Here is a 27216-nt window from a genome sequence, read left to right on the forward strand (position 1 = left end):
TAAAATAGAATTAAAATAAAATATATATGATATAACATCATTTACTAATTAATTAAAATAGATTTCTATATAGAAAATAGCTATAGATAGAAATAGCAGAAAAATATATCCAACAGTTCTTGTTTGCAACATTACCACATATACTTTTTTCTTAGTCTTTTTGGTGTTGTGTTGTCTGATTCCTATCTACATGAAGTTGGGACAGACAAATTCGGCTATTTCAACAAAAATGTCTGTGAAGAAGCATATCATTTTCAATTTTCATCCGGAGGAAACCTCTATTTTAACTACTGAATAACTTGTTCTGATTTCAACGTTGAACTTGTAGACTTATATCAGTTTCGATAGGTAAAGGGAAATGATTTTATATTTACAGATATTTTACGGTTCTATATTACGTTTTTCAATTTAATTATCTATGTGCATTTATAATATATAATTACAATTAGGAAGTACATCTTGGTTAAAGTGCAATACTCATGCACACCATCTGATCTGATGCAAAGAACAAAACTCCCTATCCGAAAACGTTTTCTAGTATGATGACAAGGAAGAGATTCCCTTAAATTTATCATTATTTACTTTCAAAAACTAACCATTTCTTAGTTGTAGCAGAAACCTTGGGAAACAATTTAACTCTTCATTCACTGTTTCAATCTTTGCATCTTGGAAAGCAACACTTTTGTTTCGTTTTCGCATTTAAGAATATAATTAGAAAAGCTGTAACATGACGTCATAACTAGGTTCTAGTGGCTCAACACACAGATTAGCTCGTTTAGCATTTCATAATATGTCTCTAGAATCTCTTTGTCAGCAACACTTTTAACTTAATACTTGATATTTTTAATATCAGAGAAGCATTAGTTTGGTTGCCCTCAAAGAATAATTTGCCTAAATATATCTGTTTCTTTACCCAAAATATGTTCTTTTATTAGTTAAATCTGAGACCTTTAAATACATACATAATAAATACGTACAATATTTCGCCATTCGTCATCAAACTTAAAAAAAAACTGATATTTGAACATGCTAATGACCGAGTTATGAAAATTCATTAATTAAACTTTAGTAAGCGGTCTCCAGTCTTTCCGTTGTTTGTATGAGGTGTGGGTCTTATATATATGCACGATGCGAAGACCGTTGAGGACGTTTAAAAACTTGTTTTTTTTATAAAGGCTGAAATAGTTAAATATTCATGAAAAGTGTTCCTTTTTGTTCGATGAGAGTTCAATAAACATTTAATTTTTTTCTCTCTGAAGAAAGAAAAAACCTTGAAGGTTTGCAATAAAGTTGTGAAACGGTTGTGATGTTGTATACATATCTATTTTTATACCAGGCATATTAATATTCAAGTGAATATATATTCTATACAATTTAGAATAATATACTTAGAATTTGATCTTAGATATAATATGATAGATGAAGGAAAATGAACAAATTTATTAAATATTATTAGCCCTAGAGAGAAGTTACGTTTGCTATAAATAATAACAACATATTATCTTAGTGTTATTTCAAGAATAGAGCTCGTATAATTTAACTTACTAGACAGTCGTGACAGAATAATTATTGTGGTTGTCTTAAATGTTCCTGTTTTTCTAAAAAAGTGACCTTAATTTTTTCTGTCAACCTCGTATAACCTTCCTTTCCCCATTTGGCTTCAGGCCATCGGTTATTTCTTGCAATGTCTAGGTGGGTATCAATGTAGACCATCTTGAAATCAGACAGGTTGTCCATCTCAACTTCAATTTACGTTCACCGTTGTCTCTCGTTCTAATTGTCAATGTTGTACTAAAATCATAAATTTCCTTTGCTGACATAACATGCATATTAATATTCATGTGAATATATACTTTATACAATTTAGAAGAAATTACTTGGAATTTGATCTTAGATATAATAGGTGAAGTAAAATCAACAAAGGTATTAAAAATCATTAGACCTAGAGAGGACTTAGGTTTACTTGAGATAATAGCGATATATTTTCTTAGTTTTATTTAAGAAATAGCTTTCATATAATTTTACTTGCTAGACAGTCGTGACAAAATAATTATTGTGGTTGTCTTAAATATTCCTGTTTTTTTAAAATAGTGGTCTTAATTTTTTCTGTCAACCTCATATAACTTTCCTTTCTCCATTTGGCTTCAGGCCATCGGTTATTTCTTGCAGTGTCTAGATGGGTATCAATGTAGACCATCTTGAAATCAGACAGGTTGTCCATCTCAACTTCATTTTGCGTCCACCGTTGTCTCTGGTTCTAATTTTCAACGTTGGAGTAAAATCATAGATTTCCTATAGTTCTATTTAAAACCATTAATGTAGTTTTTCTGCTTTGTTGACAATATTTTTTTAAAAGAATTTAATTAACTTATTTTGATATTTTTATTCCTCTTTTGGCATAATGACGGGTTGGAGAATAAAGAAACTTTTTAAAATATTTTTTATACCTTAATCTGTGACATATTTTTTGTTTTATACACAAACTTTTGGTACTTTACTAGTGAAATGATGATTCCTCCACCATAGAATCTCTCATATGGTGGATACATCAAAGCCTCAAAGTCAATGTCTCTCAAGTTTTTATGATTCATTAAATATATAAGTAGTCTAGTGCTTTTCTGATAGGCTCACCAAGCTTTTTTATTAATCAGGTCACCATGCTTTTTGATTTGACAAGGAAAATTCTAATTAGTGGTTCGTCCAGGTTTGAGTAGGTCATGATTAATGTTGCTTTTATCATAGCAACTTTTATCATTAACATTCTTTAACATAACATTGTTTAGCATTGTAGCGACCTTGAGGCATGTCGAATTTTACATCATGGAATAATTGTCAACAAAGTACCCAGAAATATAATCCCAGATGTTGAACACGGGCGGGGATGATAACGAATAGCTGGCAATCCCGAGACGTTTATCTGGGATGTAATTGAAGGGTATTTCCAATCATCGATGGTAACTATGTCGTCTGCTCGATATTTAGTTCCATAGCGAAATAACGAGAAAAAATATGTTCTCCATAATTTTAAGAATTTTATAGGCTAAACTTAACTAATGACTGGTCAAAGCGAAGTTCTTACTTTAAGATCGAAATTTCCGAAAGGTGAATGAGTGTAAAGTATGGCGACAACAACTATTTGGATTTTTTAATTTTTAATACTACAGCAGCATTAATATACCTAACGTAACATGAGTAACAAGTTAATATATTTATTGTTTTAGTGAATCAACCCGATCAAAAGGATATACAGCAATAGTGGATGCTCGGAAAGGATCATGGAAGCACTCGAAGTCCTACGTCAAGCAAGTGGAGGATACATTAAAGTCCAATGAAATCAGACAACTTATAATCATCAAGCCCGACGGATTTTGGGATAAGCAGCGCGTGGAAAACTGTACATCATCACACAAGGACCATGAGGTAACTTTCATAGACTATTGTAACTAGCGTTGGAAACTATCGACTGAAAACTGTCGAAACAGTCGATAGTTAAAAAACTAGCAGAAATAACTAGTGAAATGCATGGTTCGACTAATTTTTTCCACTCGTGATGTCAGACGAATATGTACAAATCCTTTTTTGCATAAATTGTGAATGAGGAAAGGACGGAGATAATTGCTTGTAGCGGTTAATTTTAAATATAATTATATTTTCCAACGGTAGTATAAGTGAGACAGAGATGTATATAGTCCTACACGCACTAACTTTAAAAAAGAAAAGGGAAAAAATTACTGAATACTATTAACATGCAATGTATAATTTCACTTTAAAGGAATTAGAATTACTTTTAAATTTGAACATGTGGATCTGTAAAAATGAATGAAGTTTAGCTTAGAACACCACAAATGTTTTATCGTAGTTTAATATATTAATTACTATCTTTAAATAACATGGTATAATAAATTTAGGTAATACAATAGAACTGAAACAAAACCTTAAAACTAAAGATGTATAATAACCATAAATACTAAGCAAAAATTAAATATGTACCTAATCATAGAAAAAAAAACTAATCCATGACTTAATTAAAAATGATCGCACATTAACTACTAGAGCTTTTTTAAGTAAAATAAAGGCTTTATTTATCGGAATTATTATTGAACGGAGATATTTTTCAATCACTATTCAAAATATAATATATATGTTCCGCTTTTCTTCCGTGATGACATTTCTTCGATTGTTAATAATTTGGCCGGAATTTGAATAAACTTATTCCGAGGGTATAGGTGTTGTAGATATAGCAGAATATTTTATATATAACTAATATAAATCGAGTGGTAACATTTTATGAGAATTTATAGACAAAAATTGGGAGAGTTAAATCAAAACCAAAAAGTCAATCAAAAAAAGATTACCTATTATTGCCATAAAAACAGTTGAAAGTATTTTACAATTTATCATTCCCAATTTTAATCTTGTTACCCTATTATATTATTATTCTTGAAAAATATCGTTCTAAAATGCTGCTTTATTGATATACAATATATTGAACTATATAAATCTATAAGCCTAAGTTCGCCATATTTTTGTCAAGGTCGCAGCTATGACGACAGCCAGAATGTTAAGAATCAATTGAATGAAACTAGTAGAACGAAAAATAGTAACTAAAAGTAAACGACGATAGTTTCATTCGAATTTCAGTCGAGAGTTCCCAACGCTAATTGTAACCATTGTCATAATTTCAAATCAATGAAAATTAAATATATAAATACACCGCTTTGGTTCATTTTTTGGAAAATGGAGAATTTACTATAAAGATATTTATGATGATATTACATACATATAACTTAATTTGGTAATACAGCGTTCATGAAGGGCATATGGCACCGTCGCATGTATCCTTAGTATCTTTACCGACCTTAGTATTTTTCAACTTAGTCAGAAATAAGGGTTGTTATGCTGCAATATGGACCACTAATTATCGTTTCAACTCCAATTCCTACCAAACAATGTCGTATGGCACATGTGTTGGTTTTTCGACAGTCATGACACACTTTTCCCAACACCAAAGAAGAAACTTGCTGAAAAATGAGGGCTATGTTATTTCTTATGTTGAAGGACACCCTTTTTCTATATCTCCACTGAATTAAAGCTACAACTTGGATGAAGGACGAAGGAATAATTTCTCTAAATATTTGTTTATTTGGACCAGACCTATTTATTTACATAGATATTGGTTGTTTTATTAGTGTCAAGCCGTTTATATTAACCTTATTGTAGATACTTCTTGATTGAAATGTTTTTATTATCTGACGCACACAATACGAGCACAGACAACCTAGCATAATTTCAGCTTGTTTACTTTTTATCTATGCGAATGCTATCAGATTAACTACCATTTCGGGCTTGCCAATTTGGAAATTACCAGATTCCAATCAAACACCTAACAACCCTCGAAAGAAGCATACCGTTTTTAGGTAAGGTTGATCAAGCATTAAATGACCATTTGAAGGTGCAATGTCCGATTAATATACACGTGAACTTTAGTTAGTTTAACTTCCTGTATTTTTTAGTAATGATTGGTGAATACATCTGGTTGGATATCAGCTACATAAAATGATAAGTTGTATTTATTGTAGAATAATGTATTAATAACATAAATTGATATTTTGATTACACTTGCAAATATTTTTCAGGTTATCTGTATTCCGAGATCACGTATCAATAAGTTCGTGGATCAATCTCAACTTCCCACAGAACTCGGTGGTAGCTTCGTTTACAATCACGATAAATGGATGGAAAACAGAAAGGTAATATTTTATTATACAGTTTCGCAAATTTTGAATTAAAACGCGAATGTTTCAAAAATCATATAATCGATGAATTATTTTTAAAAAATGTTAAATATTAATAAAATTAAATTATTGAAAAATCACTTAGAAGAGTGATCCTGCAAGCATTTCTTAATTCCGGTTGCTCTTAAATCTTCATTTTATCATGGAAATATCTTAATGGAACTTAAAAGTGTATAAAATTAATTTTTCGGTACAAGTTGCATTCAAACTGATGGTATATTTCTGTGGACGTAAGTTCTATATTCTGTATAATGAGAATATTTCAAAGCTTGAATAGCTCGTTTCACGGATTTTATCAAAATTATTTAATAAAAACAGCTTAATATATGTAGATGAGGGAGTCATGCATTATGTAGTTTCCTTCATATGAACTATATGATCAATAGGAAATTCGTTGCCACTGCTCAATTTTCAAAATAAACTAGAAAAGTCTTTTCTTATTCCATGACGACTAGCTAGAACTAAATGATCTTTTGCTGATTTCGAAGAAAGAAAAGATAGAGAATGAGGACAAATAGCTGCCACATGGCATGTATAAAGCTATTTGAACTGTCTCGATATCGCGATTCCATTACTAGCTCGGTAAAAAAGGCAGTTTCCTGCTGAACATTGTAATTGGCACTGGAAACTGGCTCCATTTTGACAATACCAATGAAAATCATTCAGAATGACACGAAATTTGTAGCCATATGTTTTTGCTGTGCATCAATCTCTTATTGCAGAAGTTTATCACCATCAGTTGAATAAATTAAATGAACACTAACAATAGCAAGTAACACACGCAAAGTCATCCTCTTTCATGAAAATTGTCTGCCAAATAATGCAATTGTCGTGACGAATATACTGTAGCAGCTCGAATGGAAAGTTCTGTAAGACCCAGCGTACTACCCAAAACATAGCGCCTTCTGATTGCCACTGTTTAGATTGAGACAGGAAAGTTTCAAAGAGGGTGGAATGGTTGGTTGATTGATACAGGGTTTCGAAGCATTGAATAATTTAAAAAATGGATCAATGATTAGATCGCTGTAAAACCAACATCTTTTTTCAAGAAGTGAAAAAGTGGTGGAGAATAAAAGACAATTTTTTTATTAATATAAAATTTATATCATTTATACAATCTATATAAAATTAACATAAAATTAACAAATTAAGCAAAGCAAAGTATTAGTTTTAAGTCAGAAACCTTTTCATTTTTAGCCAGTGTTATGTAGTTATTTTCAGTAACCAAGAACTGGCGTATCCCATGTATTATCCGCTTTTAAAATAGGGAAAAAAATATGGAGAGAGAAACATTTCTCAGTCATCATAACTCAGTAGAATGTATGACCTCACCGATTCTTAATAACGTGGTGCAAATACTCCGCCTTGAAGGTCAGATAATTCGTCGGAATTCAACTATACAAAAAAGTACGAAATCCATTCACAACTTTAAATAATTCATGACATTCGAATACCGTTATCTGAAACAAAATCCTTTTAGTAACTGCCAACTCCGGTTACGGCACGGCAGTGTTAAGTCTCTTTTCAAGTATTATTATTTATCGTGACACTCCTGCCTACGATACGTTCACCTGCAGTAAAAGTATGAAAGTAAAATGATTTAAATCGATTTCAGGTACAGAAAAAATAGGTTACTATTGAATCTAGTTTGTTTGTTGTTTATACAAATATATATCACGATAAAAGGAACAAATTATACTGCTCTCAATTGGATTATTTTGTATTTAAAAATTATTTAAATATTTGTATAAAAAATCGTGTAGTACTAGTAAATAATAAATATTTTCTCTTTAATTTTAAAGTATCCGCACTATCTCTTTTATAATTTATTTAACTATTTTAGTTAATATAGTTTATAGTTGAACAAAATAAGTGAGAAAATTCATATTATATATTGATATTAAGACTAAATCTCGCCAAAGTTGGAGATCTATTTTGGTCTCGGAAATATTAGATCCTGATCTACGTCTCTTTCGGATTTATTTGCTGCATCTTCTATTTAAAAGGTAAAATTTGCTACATAAGTGTAAGAGGAATTCGAACACTTTTGATTCGATAGACCTGTCCAAACCATTGTAATCAGTCTCTTTGAATCTATTTATACCTGTCTTGGTTAATATTGCCACTTTTAGAATCACTATTCAAGTTATTAATTAAGCTATTAATTTCCAATCTATCTAACACTTTTTCACGATTCCACCATTTGTCAGTTTCTTCATGAATATGTCTGATCGAGTTCATCCAAACCGACGGTGTTATTGTAGACAATGCTTCTTTCCATTTATCGCGAGAGTATGTTATATCCTTCTCGAACTGAATGTCTATTATAACAATTCTTTGCCACACCCCATATCAGTTCGATTGAATAGAATATGCAGTGATATGGAGGAAGACGTAATACTCTGTGGCCATATTGTTGTATATTTCTTCAGGACTACTTCTATAAAATGAATTACATAAAATCCAATTAAATAATTTATTTATATTTACCGACTAACAATTTAAAATAGTTCACTCTTTCATAGTTTCTTCAAAATTTATTTTATGTAGTGTACTCCTTAATTGAAGCCCTGGTCGATGCACTCTTGTTGGGATCTTTTCCACCAATGTACTATGTTATGGAGCATCGTCCATAACAATAACTGTTGGTCCCTCCAAGTTCTTTACGAACTGATTTTCAAAACACATGTTATGGTTCATTTCTTCATGGTAGTTATTCTTGGACTTAATGAAAAACTATCTCTGTAGTAGGATTAAAACCATTCCTGTTTCCAGCATGAAGAACAATATATCTGCAATAAATTATTAATAAACGTTATGACTAAAAGAACCTAATCATTTGTTATTCGAACGTTTAACATTTTCCTTCAGCATTTGTTGTCTTAACACTATTTTTATTATCATTTTGCCATGACCAATGTCCTACTCTGAAATATTATTGTCTCATCTAAATACACAAATTGAAATAATAAGTCTTTTTTAATTTTATTATTTGCTTTTAGAAGTCTGGAAGTTTCATTAAACTTAACGTAAGTTATCTTTACACCATTTAAATACTATATTACCCAACAGTGTATGAAGGGATATTCTACAACCGCCGAAGAGCTTCATATTTTTAAGCTGCCTATGTATACTTTCCAGACTAATAATTTCCTATGAAGTTATTGTATCAAAATTTATTTATATTGATAAAGCTTTCCACTGTTTTTATACATTTCATATATTTGATCTTTGATCTTGAAATATTTGAGCGACTATATCCATACTAATATGCAGTGCAGCTGCAACAGGTTAAAAATATTTTCAATGGAAACCGCAGCAAATTAGTATTTAACAGTAAAAATACTTGCCTCTCTAACGCATTTTACTGGTAAGAGGGGGTCTCCATTCTCTGATTGTTGTTCGAAGTGATTAGAGACACAATCTGTTCTTCCTGGCTTCAACATTTTCAAACAGAGTAATAATAAGCAGGGATTTGAAATTTATCAAAACAACGAAAGGTTTTTAAAATTACAAGCTTATAACCTTTAATTATTATAACAAATATTTTGAAGAATTTTACGGACATTTGACAACCGGATGATCTTTGTAGGCTGATTTGGTGATATGTTCGAACGTGTCAGATAGCATTGCATATCTTTTTAAACAGAAGAAAATGAGAAGGAAAATATTATCTGATTCTAAAATGAATATACGGGGGCAGGCAACACATTAAATATCGTGATGACGTGACTTCACTAAGACTTGGTATTCAAACTGAGCGATATATACGCGTCGCTTTATTTACACGGAAGCAGTGTTGCCAACATGCAATAACACGTATTGTGTGCATTGTATTCATATTATTTTGTCTATCCCTTGTATGTTTATCATAAAGATTCACCGCTCTAGCCACTATTACTGCCGCATTAGAAAAGGACAAATGAGAGAGAGAGAGAGAGATTAAAATTTATCTTGTATATGAGCAACAGCATCAATAATGCAATAATGCGCGAACTACTTGCTAATCAACCTTAATTAAAATTTATCGAACCTAGTTCGTATGCATCTCCATTTTAACACTTTATTAGACGATCCCATACAGGGATAATAATTTCCCATATTACAATATTAATGATCGTTATAAACGCGGAATTAATTGCTACTGGTTTGGTTTTTCGCCGTCATCAACTACCCGTCCGGCTTGTCGTTGAAGTTGTCTAACCGACCAAGGCGGATATCGATTCCAGCGATATGCAAATTTAGATTCTGCATTAGTACCATCACCGCCGAATCCCACACGGATCAGGTTATGAAAAAACAGTCGATTTATTCCGTTCGCATCGTCGATTATTGGATTATATTTGAATAATCCGAAAACTACTCATATCCTTTAAATATATTTCTTAGAATGTATAATCAAAGTAAAGAAGAGGTGGGTGAAAAAGTTGAAATATCAACATAGAATGATTTGATTAACCAAACTGATAATATCAGATATGTTGATAAAGACAATGTATGCATATACAATTTTCTTTCTGGTGTGCTTTTTCTAAAGTATAGGCCATTTGTTGCGACAATGATATTGTGAGCACACTTGAGCTGAATTTTCGTCCAACAAGGCTTCAAATAATTTGAATTTGCTTAGCATTCTTGATCCTTGATCCACACAAGTTGCTAAAAGTGTTTTATAATGTTCGGAAGAATATTTCTTCAGATTAAACAACAACAATTTTAATAATACTAAATAGAAATAATTCAATTAAACAGTATAGAGATATATTAATTAGATACAATCAAATCTACTAAAGTAGATTAATATTAAATAAACAATTGTTGGTTCCCAGTTGGCTAATACTGTTTTAATAGTTAATGAATGTTGTTTTATTTATCACGAGTTTTTTATACGATAGAATTATTTGATGGTCTGTGCTGGTGGTGGAGTCATGGCTTGATAGAGTAATTCGAAAGAAGTGGGAAAGGATTTTTCTGTTTTACTTTATTCAAAATTCAATAATTATTACATATTTTGAATTGCAGAAAGTCGAGGAATTTTACAAGGACGCTGAAATGACCATTGAAGAGCTCCAGGAGTTGCATCAACATATGGTTAGCAGTCGAGCGTTGAGAGCCAGCCAAGTAGAAGAAGCTATAACCATTAGTTCGGATATGACGGAGGCTACGAAAATGTTGGTTCATAATGTAACGGAAACAGGTGGGTAGATGAACGTGGGTTCTAACTCGTCTGTGATTCGGTCTGAATATGTCCCATTTATTTTCTGATAGTAGAGATAGAAATTATTCGTTTTAAATTACTGTCTTGAAATATATCGGTTTTTTGTTTGAATTTTATTAACGTCAAAAATAAGCAGTCGCCATCAATATAAACATAAACACTGTTTATTAATTATATCATATCTTTTGTCAAAATATTGATTATATAGCCACACATTTTATAATTGTGCTTATTTTTATGAACTGAAAGATGATACCAGATTTATTTCGGATTTATATGACAGAATATTTTATAAGTTTATTGATTATATTATTGCTAGTCGTTGCCGACGAACTTATAATTATCCTCTACGGTAACTTAAAACTAGGTACTTATCTAGGAAGACTCTTTGATCTTTACTTCTTTTACTAGCCTCTAATAAAATAAATTAAAGCTTAGAAGTATTTTTCAGTGTTTTTACTATTTAGTTCACTACAAAACTACATAAGATCATACGGTTTGGTTCTCTTCAGTTTGCGGTGGGTTGTTAATATCCTCTATAACAGTAGGAATCTGAAGATGTAAGTAACTGGTTCTATAGTATCTGGGTGCTTCCATAATACTTATTAGTACATTGTTCTGAAATACTTGTATCATGTTGATAGTACTTTTCGCAGAACACTCCCATAACTGAATTATATAGGTCCATATAGATTTTAGTGTCTGCTTCTATAGCAGCAACTGTACGGATACTTTAAATCTTCCAAATAACAAATGCATTTTTTTGGATTCTAATTCGAGTTTTTTCCTTTTCTTTTTAATGTGTTCCACCTGAGGAATGACGAATTTTTTATCATCAATAATTGTGATGTTTATTACAGTGAAACAATAGTTTATAACTTTATTTCTTCAACCATTGCCTTCCATTGCTTCAACCAATTGACAAATTTAGATTAAAATCGTAACAACAAAAATTAAATGTGACGTGATATGTGTCCATCATCCAAACAGTTTGTGCGTTTGCTAATATATTTGATTATTCGAAAATAATTTCTTGCCATGATAGTATATTTTCTTTTAAAATTAGTTATAAACTCTCTAACCCATCTAGCTTTGTTGGGATTCATGGCGTGAAAAACATATTTTTAAACATCAAAATTATTAGTGTATAATAAGTTTTTGTAATAACCCAACAACATACATTCTAACTCTAGTATAGATTTGACTGAGTGTATTCAACCGACTAATGGAAGATCAACCATTAAATAGATTTTAATAATTTTGCGGTAAATTTGACTAAAAAATTCAGTTCAGTGTTTCTCCTTTAATTTTCATAGATTTAAAAGAATTAATTTATAGATTTTATTGAATATTAATATTTTATTGAATATATGATATCAGTCTCCCGTTAAAATGTTGCACAAATTAAGTCAATTCAATGACTACCTTTCGATTTTAGCCGACACAAATTTAATTATTCTTAAAATTACAGGCAAAGAACTGGTACAAAATATAGAATATGAAAACAGGACTAGAAAATTATCCATAGATAATATAGATAAGGTTTTCACGCCTCAAGACACTCTGGATACGATCGAGAAAATCCATCAAGTGATCAGGGACATTAAACAACAACAGCAACTGATTGAGACAGCCTGGATCGACATAGAACGTGATCTAGTTGATACCAAAGACTTAAACGTACTAAAAGAAGGTGTGGATAAAGTTACTAATTGGATATTAGGTAAAACAATATTTATTTTTTAGTCGTGCGGTTGTATATTGTAACATTTATTTAAGGTCCTGCTGAGAAACTGCTCAATTCCAATCAAAAGGTGGGTTACGACGTGACATCAGCTGAAGAATTGAGAAGGGACCATGAAGCCATCGAGTTTCAATGCTGGGAAGCATATGGATCGTATGCTGAGTTGCTCCACAAGATTAATCTAGTCACCAAATTTGACTCAGAAGCTAAAGACCAACACAAGGATCTGATATCACAAAAAGAGTTTATGGATTTTGTTTGCAAAAGTTTTGCTTTAAGGTATACCGTACTAAACGCTTTAACAATAATAAAATGTAAAATTACCCATAGATTAGAAAGAAGACGGAATGTTCTTATAACATCTCAAAGATTCTTTCGTCTGGTATCCGAATACTTTGATAAGACTGGAGAAGTTTTCGATTCTCTGGTCATGGGAAGTGATGTGAATGACTTCAAAGGAGCTGGCATCAAATTGAAGAAACTACAAGAAAACCAAGCTTATTTAGGTAATAACTACTACTACACTGATAAATTATCACAATTCTCTCATCACAATTTTAGATTCTATTGATCAAGAACTCAGGAAAGAGGGTGAGAAACTATCGGATATGTTATCCATGCCAGTGAAAGATTCTCTTGGACAAGAAATTAACACTGATTACAGCGAAGATATCGTAAACATCAAGGATGTTCTGGACGCTACCGTAGCGAGAAAAAATATTTTTAGGTGAGTGTTTTATCCTTCAGCATTTATCTTCATAATAAATATTAATGAGCAATAACGTTGAACAATATTTTGTAGTGATAGTGTGGAACTCCAAAAATTAACATTACAACAAGTGACCCTGATCGATTCATACGAGAAAGACGCAGAACAAGCTGTCAGTTGGCTTGGTGACATCCTGAAAGTCATGTTAAGAGACCATGGTCATGTGGGTTGTAGCGTATACGAGATTCAGTCGCAAAAAGAAGAGCACCAGATGTTTCAAGAAACAGCGAAAGTAAATATCATAAAAATATTGTATTCCTCCACCATTTAATAGTTTTATATGTTAATTCGATAATATTATGAGATTTATGAGATAATTAATTAAGACGTAATAACAGGATGCGTACAATTATGGGTGTCAGCTCTTAAATGCTTCTTTGCTATTGAGGCAATCATGCAAGTTACCACTGGAGAGTCACAACAGTTTATACCAAACCCTTAAGAGTTACTGGGATCGGATACTATGCATCAGCCAAGAACAGATGACCAGATTACGTGTTTCAGCTGTTTTTTACAGGTATTAATTCATAAATGACGTGATGTATATCGCTGTTTGTTATTATTTTACGTTATAGATCTATAGAAGAGCAGTGTAATCAGATTAGGGATATGAGAGAGGCGGTTGCTACGATTCCTTTGATGAACCTCTGCAAGAAAAGAGTAAGGGTGCAACAGTACTTCGAGGATCGAGAGAAACTGATGGTAGAGGTTGGGAGAATGGTGAGGTTAGGAAAATTGCTGAGGAGCAGATTGAGGGAACCATTATATGAAGAAGAGTCGTAAGTAAATACTAAAGATAGATATAAAATTTATTAGCTGTAAAAATCGGTATTCTGCGTGAAGTGAAAGTGATTCAACTAATAATATTTGATAGTGAAAACCTATTTTATTGAAAATAGATTAAATAGATATATTTCTAATTTGGGTACAAAGGTGTTTTTATATTAAGATCAAGCATATGACAAATTAAAACAAATCATATTCATAATCTAATTCACATAGAATAGGATAATGTGTAGGTTCTTTTTAGATTTTACCCTGCTCGGTAATGGTTTCTACTTAGTACAATAATTATTATGCAAATTTATTAAGTTAGATCATCAAATCTGTTATTAGGATACAACCACATAAATATCTGAATATATACATATATGAAACATATATGAATATCCATAGAGTAATACAGAAAAAAACTCAATGGTGGTCTGCGGAAATAAGTTTAGCTACTTCTAATATTTATATAGGGTTATAATATCTCATTCAAGTGAATTTTTTGAATCTTATCGGTATATTATAGGTATAGATAAGGAATACATTTTGCTGTTAAGAAATTTTATTGGTTTTTGATAAAGTTTGGCACTCAGATTCGGCACGTGATAGTTCTGACGTCTTAAATTTGCCTTTTTACGATATCTGGCAACAAATGTGTTACATTATCGACGTGCTAATATTGGGGAATAAAATAAAAGAGATAACCCAAAGACTACATTAGGTTGCTGCCTTTCTTCTGTAGAATCAGTCTGAACTTGTTAATCTACCGAGCTACTCATAATTAAGTCCAAACTAAAATTAAAGATAATTTATATGTTCAAAAGATTTACCAGATAACCTGAAATATACACGTAAAACAAGTTACGGTAAAATGTTTGTTTGTAAGAACATTTGGAAGTGAAAGTCCCTTTAGTAGAAAACGTATATTATCTCAAGCGACCTCATGTTTATCCTCTCCAAAATTTCCTGAAGCCAATGAGATTTAAAAATTAATTAATGTGAGGGCTTTACATGAATCTTAAAATATACTTGTTGATAGGTGTATATTCCTGAAACCATGAGCTCCAATAGATCCATACACATTTTCTAAACTATCTTACTTATATAGCCTTAAGCTAATGTTTAGTGAGCAATTTAACAAATTTGATTATAGTTGAGCAATAAAATGTTACACTATTTAGGTACTGAATTATTTTGTGCCAAAATTCTCCATATATGGAGCTTATGGTTACCCCGCCCTTAAGAGGTTTTTATTCAGGAGCTGTTCTTTTGATGGAGTTTCATCTATCAAATAGTTGATCTAAAAATATCTCCTGTTTACATGGCTTTTATCACAAGGGGACTAATATCTCAAATTAAAAAATAAATATTTCAATGATTATTAATATGAATGAACTTACCCCAACTTACAAGAACAAAATCAGTCCACAGTTACGAAGTTACAGGGTAATTGGAAGCATTCTCTGAGCAAAAATATCTAAGTGTACCCTGTAATTCCTTCTAAACTAAAACCGTTAGAATTATAAAACATTTGTGCTTATAAATGTATCAGGCATTTATCACAATTTAGTGAGTAAGGCCACCGAAGGCGCACTAAAATTGCTGTGAACTAACAAAGTCTACTGGATTTTAGACAGAAGCTTCGGATTGTTGTTGTATGGATTTGCTTTAAACTTATAAACCTTGGAAAATCATTCCACAGAAGCTGTCCCATAGAAATTCGAGTAAATATAGTGAAATTTATAAAACCATTAAAGGCAAATTGGTGAATGCCGGTTATCACAAACAAAAGTAAGTTTACGCAAACTATTCGAAAATATCGAAAATAACATTCGATATAAAATAATTCTCAGAAAGACTTTGTAAACCGAGAGTCTTCTTGTAAACTCTTTATATATATGAAACATAAAGACATCACATACGAATAAAGACATTACGAGCATATACATACTGAAAGTTGCATAAAGCTTCAGATCAGAGGAATTATTAGTAGGAGATTATGACTATAAATTAAAGAATACTAACTCATGAAAAAAAGGAAAAAGAAATTCAGTATATTTGAATCGTCCACAATTATAAGCTAAAAAGCAATAGAATGAAAAAAGACTTAAGAAAATGGTAAGCAAGTTGTTTATAGTGAGTTTTTCAGAGTGTAAGAGAAATTTTGTTCATGGGTTACCTTTAAATTGGTAAAACAGTAATCTCATATTATTAATGTCACTTTTAGAATCAATTGGATACACTAATTCATGAAAAAACGCCCAGTCTACTGGAGAAGAAAGAATTTCTAGGCTTGGTTCTTACTGAAAAATTTCACTTACATCTAAAAAGGAATCTTTCGAGGAGAACAATTTTCTTCAAACGAAGGGCTAGTAGCTGTAAATGCTGTAATGAAGCACTTTTTCAGATCTTAGGGAAAACGCTGCAGCAAATCTATCTATCAATCTGTCTTTTCATTTTCATTTCATTAACATACTGAACATTAGGTGAATACAGTAAAATAAATATTACTACATATAGCAAAAATGATATTTACAGCTAAACGCAAGACAGTAAAAGTACTTCTCATTATTAGGTAAAGAGATGATATCTTAAGAACTTTCATCACAGAAAAAAAATAAAAAGCATTATATAGAAAGAAAAAAAAAAAGAGTCTAAAGACGAAAAGGTCCAACAGAAGAAACTAACGCTACATAAACGGAAAGTACCACAAAACTCGCGGAGCTACACATACACAGAGATTTCGATCTAATTTTGAATTTTAAGTAGAGGGGTCGGCCCATACGTTAGTCGTGAATAAACCGGCGTACGTCCAACACCAGAACATCCTGTAAGTACAAAGAGAGAAAACAGAAATTGCGCTTGCTTTTTCGTGCCCTGCATCTCGTTCGACAGTAACGATCGCTCGGTATTTCTTTAAGCCTTTTCTATATTTAAACCGTATGTTTATTGAGATAGATATTGCTCAGCAATGTACACCTACGCATGTACGGTTTTTTTTTTGAAAATATATATGTTGCCTCTTGCGTAAAAAAAGACTGTTTAGATCTCGATAATTATTTAGTATTGGTAACCTTATTTCGGCACTATACATGTTCACTATTAAAGGCACACTTCAACATAAAACGCCTTTTTAAAAAATATTATTTTGTTTTGATTGTACTGATTCACTAATCATTTTTTATTATGATACAATTAAGATACATTTTGTTCCAATTTTTTTTTCTACTTTTACTACCATATTTATTTTTGCAATTCTGCTCTTTTTTACGACAAATTTTCCAATTACGATTCCGTGTTTACTTCAGTGTTTATTAAAATTGTTATTGTTGTAATGCTGTTGCTAAGTTTTTCCTTAGATTAATTATGATTTAACTGAAAAAAGTACTGTTGCTTTGTTGATTTTTTAATATTTATTGTTTCTAATTATTAGTTCTATTTATTATTTATTATTCAACCTCTAAAATTCCATATTTATATTGTAACAAACATAGTGCAGGACTTGATACTTATTATTATAATAAATTAGTTGGTTTATTATTTATTATTATAATGATTAAACCAGCCTGTACCAAATATGGTCCAATTGTTCAGTGTAGATAAAGGGATTTCCATTTTATTTTATTCTTCAATTCTCTTGTCTATTTTATACTATTTCCTTCTTATTATGATACTAATTATTGTTGCTTAACTTTAACATGATTTTAACTTAACTGATGTTAGGTTATTTAATTCCTAGGTAATTTGGTTCTATTTATATTAATTATTGATATTTTTAGATATATCATTTCATCAATCATAAAATTTGTATATACTATTACTTTTCTATTTTAATTTCGGTTTCAAATTACCCTTAATTATTTTTTGCGATCCTTTAAAATCTATTGAGATATTTTTTCTTCATTATAAATTCCTCTCCACGCCAAACATCAAACAAAAAATATATCGCTTAACAGTGTTGGTTTTCAAATTTTTCATCGAGAATTCAACTTATATAATTCCGTGAACATTTTAAATATATAAAAAAATATATATGCTATTGATTTTCTATTTCTATTTCGGTCTGAAAAGATTCTCAATAAATTTTTGCCATTCCTCAAAATCAACTCACATGTTCATTCCTCATTATGAATTCCTCTTCACGCCAGACAGTAAACAATAAATATATTTCTTAAACAGTGTTAGTTCTCAAATTTTTCATCAAAAATTCAACTTGTAGCTGGATGGCATATATTTGAAGAAATAAATAACTCAATTTCATTTAATCTTTTTGTAAACTGTACTATTTCTGTCAGATTCTTCATTCTTTAGTAAATCTTGTCATGGTTGGCGATCTGTCACAGCTATTCGGGTCTCGGATAATCTTCATCCACGTTATATTTGGAACTGTTCACTACGTTTTCCACTCAAAAGGGCGATTTCGCTGCAAAACTTGTTGCATGTTCAAACTATTACAATATGTACTTCTGAATTTGCTCCTCAACTTATTTGGCTTGACATAAAATTATTACATTATTTCTAATACAATCTCGGAAAGAACCAGTAAAATTTATCATCTATTGCATCGCACTTGAAAGACATCAAGCTTAAATGTCAGTGTAACAGTATCAAAGTCGGGAAGCCGTGCAGAAGGGCTGGCAAGATAGCGTTGAAAAGAGTGGATTGCAGACTTGATTGATTGTATTATTTCCTCTCTGTCACACGCAGCGTCTTAGAGAAGCAAAAGCTTTTAGAGCCTGGCCGATTCTATGTTTTGAGATATTTAAAACAATTATGATTTATGTTTCAGTTTCTTCATCCCTTCTTCTATCCACAACCCCAGCGAAGACGAGTTCCAGAGTCTCTGTCAAAATTCAATCGAAAACAATGAAATAGCCATCGAGGCCATCTCCGAGAAACTAGCCGAAGTAACCCAGCTATCCGAGGAACTCGACCAAGCCCTGAAAAGTGCTCAACAAGATTGCATCGTCTTCTCGACAGCTTCGACGTCCACCACCAATCTCTTCAACGAGGTAAACAATAACTACATTACCAGTTACAAGAAGACGGACGTGATGGATGTTAACAAGTCTCCAGAACAAATCGATGTAAATAATTGTTAATTTTAATGAATAATGGGTGTTTTTATTGAACTTTTATTTTGCAGAAGTCACCAAGACAGGACGATTCGCTTCGGTCTGACGAAGAGTTCCATACAGCATCTGACACGACTCTGCAGCACTCGAGGTCATCTTCGTACAATACTGCATCGGAGTGCGAGCAACATTTCTCGCCGTGGTGGCAGTATGGAAAAGACGACATGAGGGAGAATATCGCAAAAGAGAAAATGGTACTAGCCGTGGGATGTCCTCCAGAAGGTCAACTGCCACCTGTTGATGAGGTACTATTTAAATTGTTTTTGACAATATTTTAATCAGGTGCATGTTTACGTTTTTCAGTTTGCTATTTTTAACAATTTTATGATTACCATACAATTCCTTGACAGTTTTTAAGCGAGATCTATTTTTATTCTGTTTTCTTTAGTGGCTGCCTCCTTTTGTGTTGAATCTTCAGTGTCTTCAATTAATAGATGGTTGATCATCTTGTGTTTTTTCTTATCCCTTAACATTTATCTAATATTAGCTTGAATATCATATATGTTACGTATCACTTACCATTCGGGATGAGACGAAATTAATAATACCACTTATGGCCTTGGAACAAAAGAGAAATTTCATTTACATCTCTAGTCTTTTATACAATTTTGAACAGCCTCTACAGAAATTGTAGCGCCCTCTGCTAATTCTTCTTCTTCTCTACACTGACTCTTGTATCGATATAAATCATATATTTAACAATATATACTATAATAAATCAACTTGGAGTAGTTCATTAGGATGGTTTATCTCATTGGGACATGTACCGAGTATGTTTTGCAAGTACCGATAGTATTCCCCGTATATGTTATATATGTTATTTCTTCTAATCCTGTTAGATTCCTCTTTTGTCTCTTTTTTGGTTTTTGTTTTAATTAAATTCTAACTATTTCTAAGAGGAATCAATTTTAATGCAATGTTGTTTTGTTTTTGTGTTTGTTTTGTTCTACATTTCCTTCATTTGTATCTGGCTCCATCACAAATTCATCCTTAAATACATATCCAGGTTCGAATAATCAACAATAGATACATTAGTTAAATTAGGCGTTGAAATAAAAACTATTAAAAAATAACTAGTTACAATAAATATTGAATAATTAAACAGACTATGTTGCAATTTATGTTATTGTTGTTATTTTTCATAGGATTTTAATGGTGGTTAATAATTTTTATTTATTTATTTATTACAGTGTTACTAGTCAATACTTAAATAACTTAAAGTACAATAACTTAAATCCAGTTATATATTTAAGAAGATTCATCCGCCCTTTCTATCCTATCCCTAATAATGTTATGTATTAATATTACCGTTTTTCTATCAAATGAACCTCACTATGATACTCCACACAAGATTAAATGATTCTTTTGAGTCTGTTCCTGTTATGATGTTATCCAATAGTTGAATTACTTTGTACTACTTTCTGGGTGGCAATCGGTATTTGAAGGTATCAGTGTAAGTAACCAGTTCTGTAGTATCTCGGTGCGCCTAAAATAATTCTCAGGCATTTATTCTGGAAAACTTGTATCGTATTTATATTAGTTTTTGCGGAACATCCCCATAGTTGAACTTTGCATGTCCATATAGGTTTTAAAACTTTCTTGTATAAGAGTAATGTATTATGTACTACATCATCGGTGTCTCTACGACCACGTTTGAAGTCAGCAAACCAACGTTTTATTTTTTTTTTCTGATAGAACGGAGTAGTTATAACATTTTTCAAGCTATTGCTTCGCTTGACAGGTATTTTTTCACTTCAAGAAACAATGTAAAATTAAAACACGAAATTTTTGATCCATAACTGACAAACTTATGAGTAGAATATAATGAAATTTTAACAGCTTTCTTTTGAAGGTTAGTATTAACCTAAAAAGTGGCAAATGCAGTAAAACCAGTGCCATCTATATGTTAGGCCCGGGACTTTTCAGTCCATATGTTATATCAGTATGGATTTCCCAAAATTTGAGAAATATGCTATAACTCATTGTTTTACAGTGTTACATATATCACAATAAATCAAAAGTCAAAAAAAAAGGGAACTCATTCTGAAATATCCTCTGTTCATTTCGCATCACTGCGTAATAAGTATTGAGTCAAACAATAGACAGTGCACTGTACACTGTTAAATAAAATTATACGTTATGTGATCATATTTTCTTTGTTTTCACGCCAAATATTAACAAAGCATTAAACGCCATATATTTCAGGTTCTGAAACCATCGCCAGACGTTCCACCAGGTAAAATAGTTCGAGAGGTTACGGAAACCACGCATTTCAAAGTCCACCAGCAACACAGCCTGGGAGTGAAATCCTTCGTATTAACATCAGAGACCGTGAGGGACAAAAACGACCAAGGTAGGCTAGAATAATATTCCAAACCCATTCATATTCACCAATCCCGAAATATATAGGATCAACGACTAGAGAAGAATCCATACGCCTGGGAAGCAGCGGCAGGATTCTTCTTCAGGACGGAAAGGCAGTACCTGAGATTGACGAAGACGAGCTGCTGAAACGCATGAAAGAGGTAGGTGTGTTTGAGCGTGAAGAAACTTGGAATCACTACAGCAGCTATAGGGATGTCACTAAACAAACGATAAAGAATTTCATGTTAAGTTAATATTAAGAAGATGATCAACGCTAACTTTAGTTACATTCATATGTGCCAAACATTACTAATAATTAGCTGATAACAAATAAATAATAACATTATTGTTGTTAAATGAGTTCGCATAGATATATCTTTATTTGCTTCGTTTTTTTATCTACTAATATATATGTGTTAATTGTTTTTTATTTAATTTAAAGGATATTAATATAAAACAAATAAATTATTTTAAATTTATAGTTTTGTGTGTTTTTTTTAGTAGTATATTATGCATGACGTTTTTGCATGATATTTCTTTTGATTTAAGCTTGGCTGAGCTTTTTATAGAATATGTGGCATTTTACATTTATTTTTAGGGCTTGTATAAAGTGTGTTTACATATTTTGACATATTCCTGATTAAACGAAGTAGGAATTGGGAAATTGTTTAATATAAATAGAGCAGTTATTTAATTTAAAAAGAGAACTTTGGAAATTGCTTAGCCTCTAAAAATGTCTTTAATATTACTATATTGTCTTTCTTATAGTCTAAAAAGAAATTAGTCAAAAATATTATAAAATATTCTTTTGTCATACATTTTTGAAATAATAAAATTATATATAATACGACAAAGGATATGGCAAAATGTATTATATTTAAATTAAAATAGGAGAGAGAATACAAGTCTCTTTAAATTACAGCTGTTTAAAGAGGTTCAGAGAGATGTAAGTCCTTGGTAGTTTAACATATTTCCATATATCTAACATAGTAAAAACGTACAGATTTCAGCATAATGTTTGTGTAGTTTGTTGATTAAGATACCAAATGATTTTTTAAAATGAACCGAAGCATTCAAACAATCTGAAACACTAGTGCGTTACTAATATATTTATACAACCAAAACTAAAGCTCTCTTGTAAATCTGGTTTAAACCGAATGTATTTTACAAATAATATTGAAGTTATTGATCACATATTATAATTAACTAAGTAGCTGTTCAGTTAATTAATTTAATTATCAAATAAGATAAAAATATTATTGGGAAGATTCTCGTTAAGTTCAATTCTATATAGTGGTAGAATTACATGTTCGTATCAGATGTATAAATGTATATCATACCCTCGCGGTGTTGTTTTTCCGCAGCCCATAACATTTCTGTAAAATTGCTAAAGATATAGTTAAGTCACGAGCTTGTCTAAAATTTAGTTGTATTTAATAGTAGGTTGTCTCCCAAAGACCAGTTAAATGTAACCTTTTTTATTTCCAAAACGAAAAGACTTTCAAGAGATATTAACTATGATTTTAATAGTCCTTTTGCTTCTTTATTTTCTTTTTGTTCTTTTAGGTCTATAAAATTCTTTATACAAATAATAAAATCTGTGGCGGGTAAGATAAAGGGCTTAGTCACACCTAAAGGCATTTGTGTCCTCCCGTGACTTGTCTATCAAGGTCAAGCCTTATTTGCTGGCCATGTTAATACGTGCTTGCCAACATTTGATCTCAGATGGCGTGCAATCTATGTACCAGAGTACCTTAATTATATTTCTATGAGTTACATGTTTAAATAAATAATAGCTGAATGACTCTAGTGAAAATGATCCCACCCCAAATTTGGCAATTCGACATAAGCTTGTTGCCATATCTTGCTGTTTTTATTGGTTTTTAAGTTATGTAATGAATGGTGTATTTTCAAAACATAAATGGATTTCTGTTTATATCATGGATTTTACGTGAATTTTTATTCCTTTTCATTCTAAAATATTTTACCTTGGACAGATTTTAATACTTTTTTCACATAACTTATTAGGGAAAATTTGATATAAGTAAAGATTACAGCTGTTTGATATTTTCAAATTCATTGCTACCATCTCGTCTCAAATAATTGCAAGTTAAAAAAATAACAAACATTGTAAAGAATATTACTTTGAATTTCGTGATACGAACCGATTTTTATACCTTTGTTTCTCTTCTAAAAAAAATTCTAAAGAAACTTAGCGTGGAGTTTCGTATATTCGTATGAAAATTGATTATTATGACCTTCTGCTATTATTGCGGTTCAAGTGACTTCCATTTATTGTTGAAAATTCATCCATTCCTATATCTTTTTCAGGATAAGGCGTGGTAATTTTTGTAACAAATTTGTAATAGATGGAACTTGTAATGGATGGATATTTCGATCACAATTTCTACTCAATGTAATTATCCAGGATATATTTTTCGGCAAAGCAGAAAGAAAACTAACCCGAGGGAGAAATAAGCAATTTATATATACATATATATATATATATGTATATATATATATATATATATATATATATATATAACAAAATGGCCTTCACCATGTGACAAAATCTGAAAAATTGCAGATAACACCACTGAAATTTATATCATAACAATATAAAAGCTCCTTCGCCAATTTATCGTATATCGTTAATTTATTTCTTCAATATCAATAATCGCGATATTTACATCGATGAATAAGACCGGCCATCTCAATTCTCGTAATGTTTATTGCCGCTCGCGTAAAGAACCTTAAAAAAATAACCGACACTGTTTTATCTCTAAAAATAACGGCGGATAATTTTACATCATAATCATCTGTTATGTAATTGTATACGATTTGGATTACATCCATCCTTTTTTTAAATATTATTTTCGATGGCCGATCCATATTTCATTGCAACCTTTACAAACAAACCACTCGGCTGAATTACGGCCGAGGAAAAATAAGCGAAATCTATTTCGGTGGTTTCGAACCAAAGCCAAACGTTTTCGCAATATTGACGTCGCTCTAATTTTAAACGTTTCTTTTCGCGAAATTTCATGCTATGCTACGTTGATCGTCAACTTTTTGCGGTCGGACAACGCCCACCGTGAACGGTGGCTTGTTTTTCTCGACGCGAGAAATTAAATTGGTTAGGTCTCGGGCGAATTCCTCCGATGCCAAACTAAATATTTGATCTAAATGATTCATTAAAGTGTCCGCAGGGATTGATGGGTGATCGATCATCTTTTGAGCGTACTCTGATTTACTCTTTTCATCTATTATAAGAAGTAATACGCTATTATAATTTCAGTACAGATATTCAATTACTTTGGAAGTAATTGGATACCTATTAGAAGTTATTATTACGGTTGAAAAATAGCATTCACCATTAGGTCATGAATTTATTTAAGATTACAAATGAATATGATGAAAATTATTTTATTTGCTTTAATGTTTCTAATATGCAATGGATGAAACATTTTCGTCTAAAAATGATCATAGGGTAATATATAGAGCATTAATAATAATATTGTTGTTATACGATAAGTTTAAGTTGTTTTTATTGACACAGTAGCATAGAGTAATATATAGAGTGTTAACTTAATACATTACGCTGACTTTCATTGGCTTGTTTAGATTACCATTACTGGCCCTGTAATAAAATATTTTATTAGAGCATTTCATTGGTCGACTATTTTATACGTATCACGTAACTAACCTCCGACTGCACATCCTACTGATCAATTAAATTTCAAATAAAACTAAAATGTAATTTTTTCAACTATTTATTGATATAAAATTCTATATAAATACAAATATTATACAAAAACAAAGAACTAAAATATAAGTATATAATGAATATATATAATATATAAAAATAAAAAATAATGAAGTATATAAATAAGAATAATTAAAAGTGGACATTAAAATGGCTGCAATCTAAGTGAGAAACAGATATATTATCAAAATTGTCTATAGATTTTTTTCCCTTTTTCATATTTCTTTAGTGCCATCAATTCAAATAAAATGTATTAAAGTTTCTATCTTTTTGTGTTCTCATACTGAAAGCAGAGCAGCACAGCTGAAAGTCTGTGTCTGTTAATATTTTAACTTACGTTTTCAACACAAAAATATATTGAGGCAAGTTATAATTATATTTACGATGTTATTGTGAAAATTATGGAACAGATAAAACAGTTAAATCTTAAAGAAAAAGACATCGAGAAGGAGAATACATAGAAAAGTTTAAAGAACTTTAAAGAACAGCAACAAAAAATTAAAATGTATGATATATATCAAAATTACTGATGTGGTCTTATTATGGTAAAATAAAGGAGTTAAAAAGACAGTTTAAGCATCTATTAACAATATAACGAAACAAGCATGATATTATCTTGTCTATAAAATCAAGCTCATCTTGTTGGTCTACAAATTGTATTATATTATTTAGTATTAATGTATTTTCTTAACATCCTCGTTGAAGAGATTATCTGAGTTAAGGAGCCTTAAGCCAAAATATTAAATATAAGTATCTTAACCAATATACATTTGTTTCAAGTAAATGAACCCCTTCAAAATAATTATGTTTTAAATTAATGACAATTTACAAACAACTTTTTAAAGAGTAACGTAGTAAGTAAAGAGTTTTCATGTAGCATAATCACATTTACCTTCAATGTAATTTTACCATTGCCTCATTTGGACACATTTTGGTGCTAAAGTGTGGGTAATATCTTCATTTTTTTCTTCTATTGTCTTCCTGTAAACAATAATATATATGGACACAAATGTTTTGTATAAATAATTGTATACGTACCAGATAAAAGCAATGCTAAGTCTCACACATATATCCTTAATCTAGCTAACTTAGGTTGTTTCTTCCAAGCTAAACTACATCTGATTTTTTATTTCCGCACATACACTGGATACACAACACTTTTGAGAAAGAAGATACATTATAATCAAATAATAGTGATTATATTTAAGACAAAATAATGCTGATCGTACTTTATGTCAGACATACAAAAATGGCATCATAAACAAACTGAAACAAATAATCGCTTTATAGAAATGAGCCAATCAAATGCCAATCTTTGTAAGCCAATTCAAATGGAACAATAAAAAAGTGGTCTCAGAGCCAGCATTGAACGGACCACGCAAAACATTTCCTGGGTTTCACCTATTTAAGTAAAAGCTCTCTATATACTTTATGAAAATGACACTCTTTCATTAATGACATTTACGTTTTAAATTATCACATTATCCAACATCAATCATTTGGTGGTATTTTGAAACAAATATTTTTATGTGACTGTTTCGCATATTTTTCCCCGATTATAAAAAGAAAAACTGGCAAAGTTAAAAGACTTTATTTGCACTAAAATTATTGATTGCAATGATAGATTGGTATACTATATTTCGCACTGTCGAAGTGG

General features: G+C 30.9%; 1 protein-coding gene across 1 annotated transcript in view; it reads left to right on the forward strand.

The window, feature by feature from the left end:
* LOC143197894 (uncharacterized) overlaps positions 1-27216 on the forward strand; it is a 316954-nt gene that overhangs the window by 14545 nt on the left and 275193 nt on the right. The window contains exons 3-16 of the mRNA XM_076406689.1: positions 3222-3420; positions 5637-5750; positions 10815-10989; positions 12482-12733; positions 12790-13033; positions 13085-13260; positions 13316-13481; positions 13557-13755; positions 13862-14040; positions 14099-14302; positions 19084-19381; positions 19441-19674; positions 21635-21782; positions 21839-21954. Of these exons, the coding sequence (XP_076262804.1) occupies positions 3222-3420; positions 5637-5750; positions 10815-10989; positions 12482-12733; positions 12790-13033; positions 13085-13260; positions 13316-13481; positions 13557-13755; positions 13862-14040; positions 14099-14302; positions 19084-19381; positions 19441-19674; positions 21635-21782; positions 21839-21954 (2704 nt within the window). The remainder of the gene's footprint in view (positions 1-3221; positions 3421-5636; positions 5751-10814; positions 10990-12481; positions 12734-12789; positions 13034-13084; positions 13261-13315; positions 13482-13556; positions 13756-13861; positions 14041-14098; positions 14303-19083; positions 19382-19440; positions 19675-21634; positions 21783-21838; positions 21955-27216) is intronic.

The sequence above is a fragment of the Rhynchophorus ferrugineus genome, unplaced genomic scaffold (genome assembly GCF_030347505.1).
Source record: "Rhynchophorus ferrugineus isolate W39M unplaced genomic scaffold, kcgeb_rfMv2 rfM6, whole genome shotgun sequence".
NCBI lineage: Eukaryota > Metazoa > Arthropoda > Insecta > Coleoptera > Curculionidae > Rhynchophorus > Rhynchophorus ferrugineus.